The 15,343-nt window shown below is 47.2% G+C and overlaps 1 protein-coding gene across 2 annotated transcripts in view; it reads left to right on the top strand.

The window, feature by feature from the left end:
• The first annotated feature begins 725 nt into the window (after positions 1 to 725).
• Positions 726 to 15,343, top strand: part of LOC135388717 (titin homolog) — a 49,325-nt gene continuing 34,707 nt past the window's right edge. For both annotated transcript variants that reach the window (XM_064618460.1, XM_064618459.1), the window contains exons 1-5: positions 726 to 834; positions 8,409 to 8,630; positions 10,743 to 11,054; positions 11,917 to 12,074; positions 12,712 to 12,862. In XM_064618460.1, coding sequence (XP_064474530.1) covers positions 8,471 to 8,630; positions 10,743 to 11,054; positions 11,917 to 12,074; positions 12,712 to 12,862 — 781 coding nt within the window. In that variant the 5' untranslated portion in view covers positions 726 to 834; positions 8,409 to 8,470. The remainder of the gene's footprint in view (positions 835 to 8,408; positions 8,631 to 10,742; positions 11,055 to 11,916; positions 12,075 to 12,711; positions 12,863 to 15,343) is intronic.

Genomic DNA, 15,343 nt, shown 5'->3' with positions numbered 1-15,343 from the left:
AGAGCGAAGTCACACAGCTGATACAACGGGACCGCGATGATTGATGAAAAGAGCTCATTTGTACGGCCATCAACAGAGCGCTTGCAACGTGGCGTAGGACTTTCTTTTGTATGAGAGAGAGATACATGATGACGATGATATGGGGATGAATATAACAAGCGGTCTATGAACATTCGTACGCGATGTTGTTCCCCAGACCAGGCTGCGATAGTTGATATGGGGCGCAAACAATGCGTTATACAGCGGCAGTTTAATTTTTGGGGAACCTTGCTTGGTGTAAAAGAAACCGACACTTCAGTGTCGGTTTCTGTATTTTGTTTATGTGATCTACAGGACTTGACTCCCCTCTTCGTATACGCTCTTGGTGTAAAGGAAAAATATGGAACCGATAAGCGATAACATAATAATGGGTGCGTGCGGGAAGATAAGCAGAGAGAGGATCAGCCCAGTTCCAGGACACACTCAAAAATGGGTGTGCCCTCAATAGAATCATTCGCAGCGACACGTAATTCATCGTGATATATGAGGGGAAAATGAACTTGCCACACTACGCTAAGAAAATAAATCGGTTATTTTGTCTCGCATGGAGCTAGTACCCGAGGTGAAAGGGACGTTGTCAGCGATCTACGCGCAGCTTCTAAAATAGGCTCTCCCTCGAGTCGAGCGCTGAACTTCAGAATGGAGGGCTGCAGCCCGCGTTCAAAAAGACCAACAGCACGTGACCATGACGTCATGAGGCAGTGCCCGACGAGCAGGTTAGAGGTCCACGTGCTTTCTGTTGCCGCCCTCCGTCTCCGACTCCGTCGACTTCGCAAACAGAACATCTGGCGAAAGGTGAGTGGGATTTCTGTCAATCGAGCTCTCGTCGCTCGAGCGCCAGTGTTGTAACCGCGACCGGGCTATTCGGAAAGAACAGCGCTAAGCGTTCTTCGGTAGATTATGCCAAATTTCTGTTCCGCTCCTTTGCGTGTTCGTTGAGCAGTGCCGTTTTCAGCACGTCCTGAGAGAGTATGCCCTGTATATGCAGAAAACGGGGAGGCTAATACTCCCGAGTCAGTTGGCCCGAATCAGTGGGAACATATTCAGCACGGCTGCAGTTCTCGGTTCTTGATGTGATCTCCTTCGGCACCGTCGTTTGATTATGTGTGGATATCTTGGCGTGATATCGTGATCTCTCTTCATATTTCTTGTCTTGCGTGTTTCTGTACTGATTAATCACCTATAGGGACCACTAATGCGTTCCGTGAGGTACTGCATTCATTCCTACTTCACTACAATATGACTTATCTAATCTTTCACGTGTAAAAGGTAGGGTACAGGCACACCAGCTATGAAACATTTCACGTCAGCATCATTATTTGTTGCTGTTCCTGTGCGGTGTCAGAAGAGGGGTATAATTTTGGATGGTTCGAGAATATTGAGTGACAGAGTTTGTCTATCCCAAGATATTAGGCACTCGCGTGTGCACTTCGTACCCCATCTCATCGTCATCATCTATTGTTGTTGTCGTACAGGCGAAGGTTGGCTTTTTCATCGGTGTTCCGTGCAGCAGATTGAGCAGGTGGTGTATAACAAGCATCGTTTTCACAAAAACACTGAATTGTGAACGCAGCGGAGAGGTCCGCCACATTACAGCCACTTTAACTTAATGAATTTATTCTTCTAGGGCGATTCGGATCTTCTAGAGCGATTTTGCGGTGCCATTTACCGTAATACTTATTTGTGAAATATTATCTATTCAGAACTGAGAATCAGTTGATCAATTGAGTCACACTGCAAGGCTTTGCATGACATCACACCAGCTAATACTAGCAGCTAACTTCTTATTAGAAGTTTTATGTTGAGCTAGGCCACCACCATTTATCTTATCTCTAGCGGCTCCTTATTCTAAAGCTGTAGATGGGATAGCGCAGAATGTGTGATCCCTCTTTAATATGCACAGATTAGATAAGATTAGATATGTAAAATAAAAATATGGAGGCCTTACATTCTTAAAAATGAACTTCACCGCATAGCACGCTCCTAGCCAACCATAATCTCGAATGATATCGTTATCTGCCGTGATTTGTTGAAAACGGGAGGCGTACGCCTTTTCTGTGACACTTGTGCTGTTCATAATTGTCACAAAAAAGGCGTACGCCTCCCGTTTTCAACAAATCAGGGCAGATAACGGTATCATTAGAGATTATGGTTGGCTAGGAGCGTGCTATGCGGTGAAGTTCATTTTTAAGAGTGTAGTCCAAACGCGGTCAGGACTGGCTACTCGAACTCGCACGGCATACACGAAAATAAATGTGCGCAGCCAAAACCTCGTCAAAACATGCATCGTAATTTTTGCACACGCCACCCACTTTTGGAAGTCCTTCGCGGAAGACAATGTATCAAAGTATGTATCATCCTGCTGCCAAACTGCTTCAGTCTGCAGTCCAGAGCAACACCTGTGTTTTCTTTTCGCGGGATGAGACGGAAGGAGAGAGCACAAGCAGAACCGAGCATTATAACGGTGGTACACACGAGGACCAAACAAGTCTGCCGTAGGCCGGAAACTTGAACCGACTTCTTATGCAAGAGCAGAGACCGCACCGAAAACTCAGTGGCCCCCTTTCGACATGAACGAGAGGGGATGCCTGACGTCCTCGATGTCTGAGTCATAAAGAGTGAGTCGCCAGGATAACCTCCAAGCACGGTGCCTCCAACCCTGCATGCTTGCGTCGCTGCCAGAAAACGCAAGGCCGCGTGGGCCCCGCGCTTTCTTACACGAAGCAACTATTTAGAGGAGAAACTAGATACAGCCACTCCTAGCGGAATCGCACAGCGATTCCGAGGTCTTACAGTTCCAATCTAACATGCCTATCGATATACACAACGGCGAAGGGATTACATAGACTCGCTGTGATCCGAGGCAAATACAAGCGTGTCGCTTTGATCGGAACTCTTCGGTTCAAAGGTGCGAACGTCTGGATAACATGGTTCCGGAGTCCGGATAAATGAGCAGGCCTACTACATGATTTGAATACCCTGAGTGATCTGGAAGTTAATCGATTGTTTTTTGTTATACGTTTTATTCGATATACACAAATTCTTGAATCACACCCCTGATTCATGGGCAGCCAAGCAGGGAGTTCGCTCGCCAATAACACGCGACATGTGGTTTATCCAGAATCTAGAGCATGGAGGGGCGTTGGAAAAAATTGGGGGGGGGGGGAGCATTATTATAGTTACATCATTACAGTTTAGTATATCATTGCCGACGTGTGTCTAAAGCTGAAATCGCAAGGGCACCCCCTGGTGCTACACAGGTGAAAAAAATAGGGGGGTGTCATTGAACATTGAAGGGGGAGGGGTGTTAGGGGGGTGGAGGGGGGTCTGTCTAAATCACTGCACGCGGCTAGCCGAGCTTTGACCGATAGCCAGGGTTCGCTCGAGGGCTAGGAGACTCAGGTTGCGCTTCCATATAACACATTCATACTATGTCAACAAGGCTTCTTCAAGGGTAGAAAATCCAGCGAACTGGTAGGGAAATATGAAGGGAAATGCCTCAGGACGAGAACCACCTATATTTCGAACATATACTTTTCTGTAGGACGAGACGTTGTTCTGTTGTCCCAGAGGAAGAACAGTCTCTGTTCGAAATATCGGCGTCCCTCGTCTTGAGGCTCTTCCCTTCATTAGGCTTCTTCAGGGTTTTCATAGGCGCCCATATTCCTGCACTGCCCCCCCCCCCCCCAAAAAAAAAGAGAAAAAAAAGATATTCACCGCATAGCACGCTCCTAGCCAACCATCTCGAATGATATCGTTATGTGCCCCGATTTGTTGAAAACGGGAGGCGTACGCCTTTCTTGTGACACTTATGCTGTTCATAATTGTCACAGAAAAGGCGTACGCCTCCCGCTTTCAACAAATCAGGGCTGATAACGATATCATTCGAGATGATGGTTGGCTAGGAGCGTGCTATGCAGTGAAGTTCATTTTTAAGAGTGTACCAGTCGGCAGCGGTCCAGAAACTATGGGGAAGGAACAGCCGGATTATCTCCTCATTGGCTGCCGTGACCCTTCCGACAGGAGACAATAAGCAACGCGCCAAGGCCGCGCCCACAGTTCCCTGCGCTGGCGTTTCGCACACGTCTTTCGGAGCGCGAATTTCAAACCGTGTGGTTTCCGCTAGGAGCTAGGACCGTTACGGCTAGGAGCGTGCTATGTGGTGAAGTTCATTTCTAAGAGTGTGGTTGGCGCACAGCGTGCTATGCGGTGAAGTTCTGTTTTTCGAGTGTGGTGCCAATAATATTTTACAGAGCTCGAGTGGGTGAAACGTGAAGCACAATAATACAGTAACGGCAGCTAGCTATTCCTCTAAATTTGCACTTGAATGACACCCTTGGACATTTTTTTGTTCTGATCCAAAACTTATCACTGTTAAAGGTGTAGTACATACGTGCGACATGTCATAAATGTGAGTTGAGTTGAGTTGATTAGAAAAGAAAAAAAAAGAAAAATGGAGAAATAGGCACTCATTACGAGAGCCGGCTAACCCAGATCACTTAGGAAAACACAAATGGCTATCTACAATAAAACCAGTGAGTGACAAAGACTCTCAGTCAGTCACTCACACACACTGTCCACACACGCTGTCCACACACACTGTGGATCGGATAAATGTGGATCGGATATTATTCACTTACACAGTGATAGAAACTTCGCGACAAACACTTCGAATTTAGCGACACGTGAGTTCAGTGAGCACTCTTAAAAATAATGGTGGTGGTGGTGGTGATGGTGAAAGGGCTCGCCGTTGTCGGCCTCAGAGAGGTGGGCAACATCACGACTGACGCTCTGGGGGAATGTGCGTCCTGGGCCGACTTCTAAGGGAACTGTGCCGACATATGTCTGAAAGCGTCTGAGGAAAACCCAGGAAAAAAACCCTTAAAAACTAATTTCACCGCATAGCACGCTCCTAGCCAACCATCCCGAATGACATCGTTCTGGCCCAATTTGTTGAAAACGGGAGGCGAACGCCCTTTTTGTTTTAATTTTTTTGTACCTCTTCCACTTGTGCCTTTTTTGGTCACTCCTCCATGTAGTGGACCCGTCATTATGGTTTAAGATGCCAGGTTGCTTCCCTCGCAGCTTTACGTCACTTCTGCGGCGTCTATACGACTCAACGCCACCTTCACCCCTGTGTTCCGGGTTAAGCTGGGTCACAGTAACACGACGCTCTGCCCAGCTTGCCACACCCCAGCTACGATCCTCCGTATCGTCGAGGACTGCGACCGGTACACGAGTGAACGCCGGGTACTTCGACGCCAAGTTGAGCTCCTTGACCATAGACCATTCAGCCTATCCAAAGTACTTGGCCCACCGAGCTCTCCTGCGCATCAGTGCCGGGCTCTTCGCTCTCTTTCTGCTTTCATGCAAGCCACTTGACTCCTCTAAGAGCTCTAAACAGAACTCCGACCTGTCGTCGCTTCGCGTTCATCATAATTCATCCTCTCACATTAACCGCTGTGAAGTGGGGTAGGGTCCCGTGGCTACCACGGGGAAACATCCTATGTCATCATCACTTCTCCTTCATTTATTGTTGTTGTTGTTGTACCACTTGTGTTGCATATACTTGGTACAAAAAGCCGCACGCCTCCTGTTTTCAACGAATCAGTGTCGAGAACGATGTCATTGGGGATGATGGTTTGCTAGGAGCGTACTATGCGGCGGAGTGTACTTCAGGAAGCTACGGGGCACTGACCGGTTGAGGTTAGTCGGCCAACGTTCGGTGCATCATAAAATTTGTTATGGCCACAGCATATCCAAATGTGAATTGTTCACCTTTCTCTTAAGTAGCTCAGATGTTTGATTCAGAGAAGCCGGATCTCCGGTTGTACACTCTTAAAAATGAGGGGGGGTGTCGAGGTAGCTTGCCGTTGTTGGCCGCACACAAGTGGGCATCGTCACGACTATAGCAAAAAAAAAAAAAAAAAAAAAACGAGAACGAGAGGCGTACGCCTTTTTGTGACACTTATGCTGTTCGTAATTGTCAGAGAAAAGGCGTACGTCCCCCCCCCCCCGTTTTCAACAAATCAGGGCAGACAACGATATCATTCGAGACGATGGTTGGCTAGGAACGTGCTATGCGGTGAAGTTGATTTTTAAGAGTGTAGGTGAACCATAGATGATGCCTAACCTAACACACAGGGTGTTTCAAAAAACGTGTCATTCGGACTTTATAAAAAAAACGGGGCGACGGAAAAATACGGGGTAAACGGCATTTGTGTGGCAACTGAATTTGCCACCTTGAAAAAATATTTTGATTTTAATTGAAATAAATTGAATTTCTTTAATTGAACTCCAAAATTTCCCAAGTCAACCTAACGTTTTTTTTTTACAGAATTAGAGAGCCTGTAGCGAACTTAGTCAGATCCACTAAGAAATCCGCTCGATATTGCAAATGGAACTGCCCAAAAAAAGTCCCGAAATTGAGGCTTCCAAGTTTCGGGTATTCAACGGCGCACCAAATCAGACGCAAAGATTCGTGGAGAGGAGGACTGCTCCTGCCCCCATGAAAGATAGAAGGTCGAAAAAACACAGGGCGGGAAAAAGGGGGCGGAATCATTTTTGTTTGCCGCTTATCAACGTATGGTGGAATGTCACCTGCCTTGTTATCTGCGCGTCTTGTGCTGCACGCCGGTCCGGCGATAAACTGTTCTAGCTTCATGGGGCATTCCTCCGCGCATTCCTCCGCGCATTTTTCCGACTGATTTGGTGCGCTGTTGAATACCCGAAACTCTGAAGCCTCAACTTCGGGACTTTTTTTGGGCAGTACCCTTTGCAATATCGAGCGGATTTCTTGGTGGATCTGACTAAGTTCGTTACAGGCTCTCTAATTCTGTAAAAAAAATGTTAGGTTGACTTGGGAAATTTTGAAGTTCAATTAAAGAAATTCAATTTATGTTAATTAAAATCAAATTAAAATATTTTTGCAAGATGGCAAATTCAGTTGCCACACAAGTGCCCTTTACCCCGTATTTTTCCGTCACCCCGTTTTTTTATAAAGTCCAAATGACACGTTTTTTGAAACACCCTGTATGTACTCTATGACATGACTCACACGAGATGGCTGGTAGACAGGTGCACGTTTTGTGTGTGAAGGTGCATTAAGCGTAGAGACGTCCAACTGAGGTATGCCAGATAGGCGCCATAGTCTGCATTGTTTGGAAGCTGGCACCAGCACACGCCTCGAAGTTGGAAGCAGTATCAGAGTCTGTTGGGACGCGCACTCCAACTGTTTGCGACAGCGGTGACCATTGTAAACCGTTAGAAATGCAGAACATGCACCTCAGTTGGCTTATCCTGCATAGCTCTGCAGGGCGTCGTTTGTTCCGGGTTTAATTTCCAAACAAGTGGCATCCGGAGAGGGAAGGCTCCGTTTCTATTTCTGAGCGCCCCAGGTTTGGCCCGCTTCCGTTGCCTCGCTGATCCACTTTCTGATTGTGGTTCCCGGCATGCTTTCCTTCGATTCCCTCGCTTCTCGCGCACAGGGAAATAGCGGCACATAGCAATATTTTGTCCGTCCTTCCTTTTCGATTCGTGAGGGTAATTCTTGAGGTCCGAGTCAGAGGGAATAGGCGTGAAGAGGAAAACGGTGTGCACGATGATACGCAAGCATACGGCATATAGGTGGCAAATCCCGCGGTCGAAAATTCGTGGATTCAGATTGAGGCACTTTTAGGGAGTCACCCATTATATTCCCTGACACAGGGTTCAAGTGAATGATGAAGGTTAACCATTGTTCACAATCAGAGGTTGTGGTAGTGGTGAGCACCAATCATCACTCAAAATCAAAAGGTCATCAATCAAGATGTTGTAGAACGCTTTATTGACGACGATGGCACTCTTCATAAACACCTGTACCATGATGGCGACACCTCACGCGGAAAAATATACAAACAGGAATTAAACGAGCAAAAACCTTTTCGAGTCAACAAATATAGTACCTTAAAATGAGTTGGATGCTCACCATCATTGCACATCATTGTCACACGTCATCTCTCCAGACTTGTGGAAGACGCGGAGCGTAGGCCTTCTCTCTGTGTGTGTGTGTGTTTTAAAATTAACACGTCTGCATATGCGTCACACAAAGGCGTACAATCACGGAAATAACGATGTCATTCGGAATGATGGTTGTCTATGAGCGTGCTACGCGGCGAAGTTATGTTTTAAGAATGTGACTTACTGAAAAAGCGAGCATTCTCCTTTTTGTGACAATTTAAATGCATGTTAGTTGTCACAAAAAGGTGTGCGCCGTACTGTCTCGTCAAATCAACAGCGGTCATTCGGTGAACTTGTTAGAGTGTAAAAAACTCCTTGTAGAACCGCGTTATATTTTCTCTCGGGTTTTATACCCTTCTTCTGCTTCACAGTCGAGCAACGAACGCATTCCTGATGAATGGGAGCAGTTTGTGAGGTGTTGTGACCCCAGCGAATGGGAGCTGCAGGATCCAGACTGACCAAGAGTGCCATGCATCTTCTGGAAGTTCAGCACGTGACAGCCGAAGAGCCACACCTCACCCGCGTGCACGACAAGGACGACGAAGCCATGCTGCACTCATCACGTAACGACGAGTCATCCGATAATTCTCAAAGTACGAAAGCTTTCTGGTCGTATTTCTTTTCTGGGCATTTAAGCAAACGGCACCTGGATCTCTGTCGCATGCATATCTGTGACGTGCTTTGTTGTGCTACGAGCTGTGTGTTGAGCATGTTCGACAGCAGCCCTGATCGAGATCGAATCCGAAGTTACGTTTCCAGAAGAACACCTTTCCGAAACAACAACCTCGTGCCAAAAGCTTTTCCTTTGCAAGATTTTATCGGCTGAGCAGCTCTTAATTTGCGCTTCTACAAAGAAAAAAAATTGGAAGTTGATCCTGTTGCCCCTTTCATTTCCTTTTTTTAGTTCCTAATTTGATCCCGGTGGCACTTACTGCTCGGTGCTCTCGTCATCTTTTGTGCAACTGGAGCAGCACATGCCAGTGCCCTGGCTGACATATAATTTTCAATAACTGAGAATAATTAGAACTATTGATGAGACACGAAGTCTTAATTGATTCTAGTTGTTCGTTGTATTTCATTGAGACCTCATTGACCGTATGGTTCAAAATGATTTAACATTGCTGAAAGCGTCCGCACGCTTAGGCTTCCAATATCAAGCACGACAATCAAGCACGAAATCAATCGTGGATCCACTTATGACGGAGCTGCTCAGTGTGGGTTGGATGCTGACCAGTTATCTTATCACGAACCTGCGGTTCAATGAGCTTTCGAACTTCTAGCGACATCCCACCAGATTCGCGAAGTCTCGGAGACTTGGCCTTTCTAATCAATCGCTAAAAATACTGTTATTGATATCGCTTTTATAAAATTAGAAAGTGAGCTTGAAACCGAGCGTAAATCGAATATGAATACACACGGCCCACAAGAAATTCCGATGCTTTGTGAAACGACGTCTATGTGACGCAGGGCCAAGTTCAGGTGCGTCCAAACCCTTTTGTATCGGATACCGACGGACATCGCTAGGCGGCGCCCATAACAATGGATAACTCGGGGCTGTACACTGTTAAAACAGAGCTTCACCGCATAGCACGCTCCTAGCCAACCATCATTCCGAATGATATCATTCTGTGTCCTTACTTGCCGAAAATGGGAGGAGGCGCCAATCTGCGACACATTATGCATGTCCCAGATAGGCTCCTTCCCCTTTTCCGAATAAATCATGACACAGAATGATATCATTCGGAATGGTGGCTGGCTAGGTGCGTGCTATGTGGTGAAGGTCTATTTTAACAGTGTACGTCACAAGAGAACTGCGATCATGAGCGACGCCACAGTGGTCGGGTCTGCGATTAAATTTGCCACCCGGAGGCTTCTTTAACGTGCGCCGAAATCTCGACACATAGCACACCACATTTAACGTCCCTCGCGGAAGATGGCGTGTCTGAGCAACTTGTACCCTTCCACCAAGTTGCCACGGGCGTCGGCAATGTTCGAACCCGCGATCTTGGGATCAGCTGGTGGATAGGCTTCCGACTGACCCACCGAGGGCGACGACACTCTTAAAAACTGAACTTCACCGCATAGCACGCTCTGTACCAACCATTGCCACGAATGATAGGGCTGTAGCTTCTGATTCGAGGAGAGAGGGAGGCGTACGCCTTTTTGTGTCAATTATCATATATCCAAATTGACACAAAAAGGCGTACGCCCCCCTTTCTCTACGAATCAGAAGCGATAACTTTATCATTTGTGGCAATGGTCGGCGCGGAGCGTGCAATGCGGTGAAGTTCAGTTTTTAGAGTGCATAACAATTGAAACATGGCAGTCGACGAAAATTTCTTTCCATTGTTCATGTTCTGCGGCAACTTGAGGTGTGTGTTGTGTTCGTCTGTCTGTGTGTTTCAGCCTCAGAACAGTTATTTTCCGCCATGCCCATATCATGTTGTTTTCCTCGCGTTTCCAGTTGCCCAGCACAAGCTCAAATAGTCACAGAGCAAAAACCAAGGCTTACAGCCTCATAATAGAAATAGAGGCCAGTGTGTGCCGGCTTCTCGAGTCCACGAACCTCTGCTTCCGCACACGCGAACGACGCCCATGCGTTGATCGAACTTGTTCGAATTTGTCGAGCGTTTGCAAACTCGAACATCGACAGGTTCCCGACTGAGTGCACTTATAAGTGCGTTCACGTACTGTACTCTTTCCAGGTACCGTACGGTCGAGCGATGGGGAGCCACCAAGCATCGAAGTAACCACTGCGCGTTCGGTTACCCTCCGGTGGACGTGTCCCGATTTGGGTTTCATTCAAGTCCTTTCCTTCATTATCGAAAAGAAAGACCAAACGGACGCAGATTGGGTTCCCGTCGCTGTCGTAGACACTCAAGTCACCTCGTACGTCATCGAGAACCTCGACTTAAGGATAAACCACTGGTTTAGAGTATTGGCCAGGAGTACCGTCGGACTGCGTTCAGTTCTCCAATCAGCCGGGCCGGTCAGAGTCATCCCTCAAGACAACCATGGTAAACCAGCACGCTTTTCTACGCTAGTTCATTTGTTTTTGTTTCTGTGCTTTCCTTTTTTTTTTTTTTACTGTTTCGGCTTACTTCATGATTATTTTTAGTCGCTATTGCCTTTTTTTCCCTCGTTTTTCTCGTTCGTCTCGTCTCGTTGACGACTGGAGTAAGTGTCCGATCCTGGAGGGAGAATACGAGTGCGAGAATCGGCAATTCGGGTGCTGCTTTAGTAGGCCTTATACCGTGCCATTTCCACCTCTCCCTTTATAATTACGATGTTCTGTCTAATTCTCCAGGCGAAGTTGCATTATTTTCGTTAAGTTTTTTTTAGTATATTCACATCGGAATACGTTATTCGGACTCCCAGGTACCTGTCTGATATGAAAACTTTTGTAATTAAGTCACATGCCTGTCCAACATATGTCCTCACTGAGAGACAAAGTGAAAGAAAGGCAGTTTCCGGGAATATAAACTTATCAGAACGCACAATTTTACTTTCACTTTGAAGCGGGATCCCACACCGCATAGACGAATACCAACATTAAGGATCATAGTCAAGTCCGTGATACCACTTGGCGTGCGGTGCCACAGCATCTGTTTCCGTTGTTTCTGGATCGTATAGGGACCGCTCTTGTGGCGACGCAGCAGTTGCCTCTACCGCATGTAATATAACGCTGCCCATTAGCGGCTAAAGCAAGATTGCTAACAGGAATGAAAAAGGCATCAACGGCGTAATGGGATGAAAACAAAAGTGCCGAGACGCTCTCCTGGAACGGACGCAAAAATCGCAGCGCTCCAGACTGTCTTATTGTGCTCCTTGCGCAGCTTATGAAAGTGTGACACCTTAACGCCTCGCTTTCCAAACTAGTGAACAGGCCAGGACCACCGACCACGCCGCTCCTGGTCGTAGTGACGGGACCTTTCTCCATGGATGTCAAATGGGGTGTCCCGGACAGCGACGGAGGATGTCCCGTACTCGGATACATCGTTGCCCTCAAGGAGTCTTCCAGGACACTGTGGATGGAGGTGATGTCGAAACTAAAACGTTGTTACTTAGGTGCGCAACGCGCTATGGTCAATGGATATACAGGATGGGCATTGGGTCGCGATTATTTCCGTCAGAATGACCATGTGGCCTGCTTTTGAGGTACTTAAATGGCGTGCGTACCGAGTCAGATGTGGTGACTCTAGGGCGCGACTCAGGGAGCTCTAGGGAGCTGTCGGGCTAGACTCAGGCTCCTCGTTACTTGAGGGACGCGGCCTTTGGGAGAATACACGTGCTTCGCTGGGCCAATAGAACAGCAGACCTGTATCCATGGAAACAAGTCGCCATCAGCCGCTTGTGCAGATGAACAACACGCTCTCTGTGTCTTGTGGCTTAGTTTCGGTTGCGTTGGTTACGGAGTGTGTGCCCCATATGGCACGTGATATGGGAGCACAATTTTATTGCTGACGCAGAACAACGCGACACGACACCCTTAATTGTAATCGTGTATGAACTCCAAGTACTGAGCATTTTGGATCAGAAAAATAAATAAGTATGAGATAGGGCAACCGTAATACATGTGTGCGGACAGAAACTAATAATTTATCCATTGACGATCACCATTACAATTATCATGTTTATCGTCATATACATCACCAACAGTGCAAGCGTGCGCAGGTTTGCCACGTGTTCGCACCTGCAGTCAAAACTCACATCCGAGACCTGCAAGAAGGGCACGAGTACCTGGTTCGAATCTATGCCTGGAATGACGTGGGCGTCAGCGATCCATTGGAAACGCCGGAACCTACGAAAATCGTTCGGCCTACTGGTAAGAACAATATCTTTTGCCTCAAAGTGCAGATCACAAAAGTAATTTGTCAGTACTGGTCCACACTTCTATGACATCATGATCGTGGAGCCACAAGCTCCGTATTTTATCTATTAAAGTCGAATCCAATCCAACGCACCGATGAATGTGCACGACATTTACTTTCGAGGTAGTCTTTCACATACTTGCGTGTAACATTTACTACAGGCGTAAGCACACATTAACCAATTGATTAGGACGCATGTTGCCAATGCGTGAGCGTGCACGAGTGTGTGGGCACGATCATTTTGAACTCAAGATAAAGATTTGCCCTTGCGTTATTGGCTTTATGAGCACGCCGTCATTAGGTCATGATTTTCGAAGTGGAGATTGTAGTTGACGACGTTAGTTAGCATTACCTGCTGGGTTAGGGCAACGCCACGTAGATGCCGAAGGCCTGCTTAACGCCTCCTCTTACTCCTTCGCACGTAGACATATAAAGTCGGAATGTCAGCCAATCGGGAGTCGAAAGCACGGTCGTGATTGGCGGACCCTTAATGACTACGTCGCATCGTTCAGGGTATCAGGCTCTGTTTCTTGGTAGTGATGGTTACCGTGTATTCACACAAGCGACATTCCCCAGAATACTCCAGCGGAAGATGCGAGAAACGTTATAGCTTTCTGTTGTCACGTGAGCGCTCAACGTCGTGTCTTCACGTACACTGCTAATCATGGGGAATATCCAGCGACACAACTACAAGATATTCCGTAGCAGACGACAGGAAAAGACGCTGACGGTGTCGTCTGCTAAGTGTGCGGCGCACCATTCCGGTATTCCGCACCGTGTGAATGCTCAACATAACACGGGACGGAACTTCGGCTCTGTGTTCAGTGTTTTCGCTTTTTCTTACAATAGAATCTTCCGTGAGGGTGTCGCTAGTGATAATACATGATTAGTGTCAAATGCATGTTGTTCAGTGATGGAGTGACATATTACGCCTCGTCGGCGATAGGTGTGCCTATTGGATAACCAGACCTTGAAAAAACTATTTCTGAACAGGTACACAGATACATCTTCCTTCGCGACACGTTGACGTTGTAAGTGTTGTTGCTGTCCGCAATCCAGCACATAACTATTCGCTCCGAGATCGAACGGTGCCGGCGCGCTGCGGAGAAACGATGAACTACCGTAGTGTGGACGCGTCGTCTGCTTTTGCACGTTTATTCCGCGTTCAGTGCAGTAGGTGGAGCATTGGGGAACTGAACAGTATCGTACCATCGCGGCACAAGTGCTCTTCCGGTGAACATACACAAGAATTACGAAATGTGCTAGAAAGTGACAGTGTCGACCCCTATAGGTCGATCTCGCAGCGAATACAGCGACAACGCTCATGGCCATGGTTATTTCGCGGCGAAAAACCCGGACCTGCTAAACATTCACTATCTCCAGAAAGGCAGATCCTTTAACCTAGTGGTACTCAACCGGGATTCCGCCGAACCTAGGGTATCCGCGAAACTGTACAGTTCCCGCAAGTACAACTTGAGTGCGTACCAGTGCTCGCCCTAGGCACGTCATTCTAACGCTTGGTATCCCACCATGCCCGGCATCCTGGCTGATATTTCCTCTTCTCTTTTCGTTCTACGAAACATCCCCCCCCCCCGGCATCTCATCGTTCGTATCAGGATTGGCATCGTAATAGCATATCTGTCGCGAATGACACTAGCTGTAAAGAGCAGACAAAGCAGCTATCGGCATCTATCATTGTGTAGCAGCAAGTTCCTCGAAGTCGGGCTGGGCACCATTGCGGTTTCTCTCGCGTAACACAAGTTGAGAGTACAGCATAAGTGCCGTCAATCTGGTGGATAAATTCCATAGTTGAAGCAGCCGACAGACACACACCCCGTGTGTTTGTCTGTCTTCTTCTCAGTGCCCAAGCTCAGGCTTCTTCAACTGTGGAATAAGCTGAGAGCCACTCCTTGAACCAACCGCTTCGTGTGGGGAGGGACACATGCTGTGAAATCATCCATCATGCATCATACAGATGCTGGCTTGCTTGGTTCAACTTTCCATGTGACCGTGTGACGTTACAAAAAAAAAAGAAAAAAAAAGAGTCCGTGTCGTTTGCTTCCCAGAAAGGCAACGAAATGCCCGGAAAAGAAAAAGGAATTCTTACCATATACGTGGTGGAAAATTTATGAGAAGCAGGGAAGTGCATCGTTCAATTCGGACAAGTGCATGCTGTACGGTTGGGTCAGTGCCAGTATTTTTTTTTGACCGTGCAGTTAACGCAACATTTTCATAACCTACTCCGTATTCGAACCAAGACAGATGAGTGGGAAAATGCCTCATGCTTACACGAACATTCTTCAAATTTATGTTTGAAATTGTGAGACGGTGGTTGACACGGTGCAGATGCTCTATAGAAACTAGAACGCGCTGAAAATTATGTCAGCTGAGCAGTAAGAAAACGAAGCCACGGAAACCGAACAAACCGGCGAAAG

Source organism: Ornithodoros turicata, chromosome 3 (assembly GCF_037126465.1).
Source record: "Ornithodoros turicata isolate Travis chromosome 3, ASM3712646v1, whole genome shotgun sequence".
NCBI classification, from domain to species: Eukaryota; Metazoa; Arthropoda; class Arachnida; order Ixodida; family Argasidae; genus Ornithodoros; species Ornithodoros turicata.
This window is presented reverse-complemented; position numbering and strand designations above follow the sequence as displayed.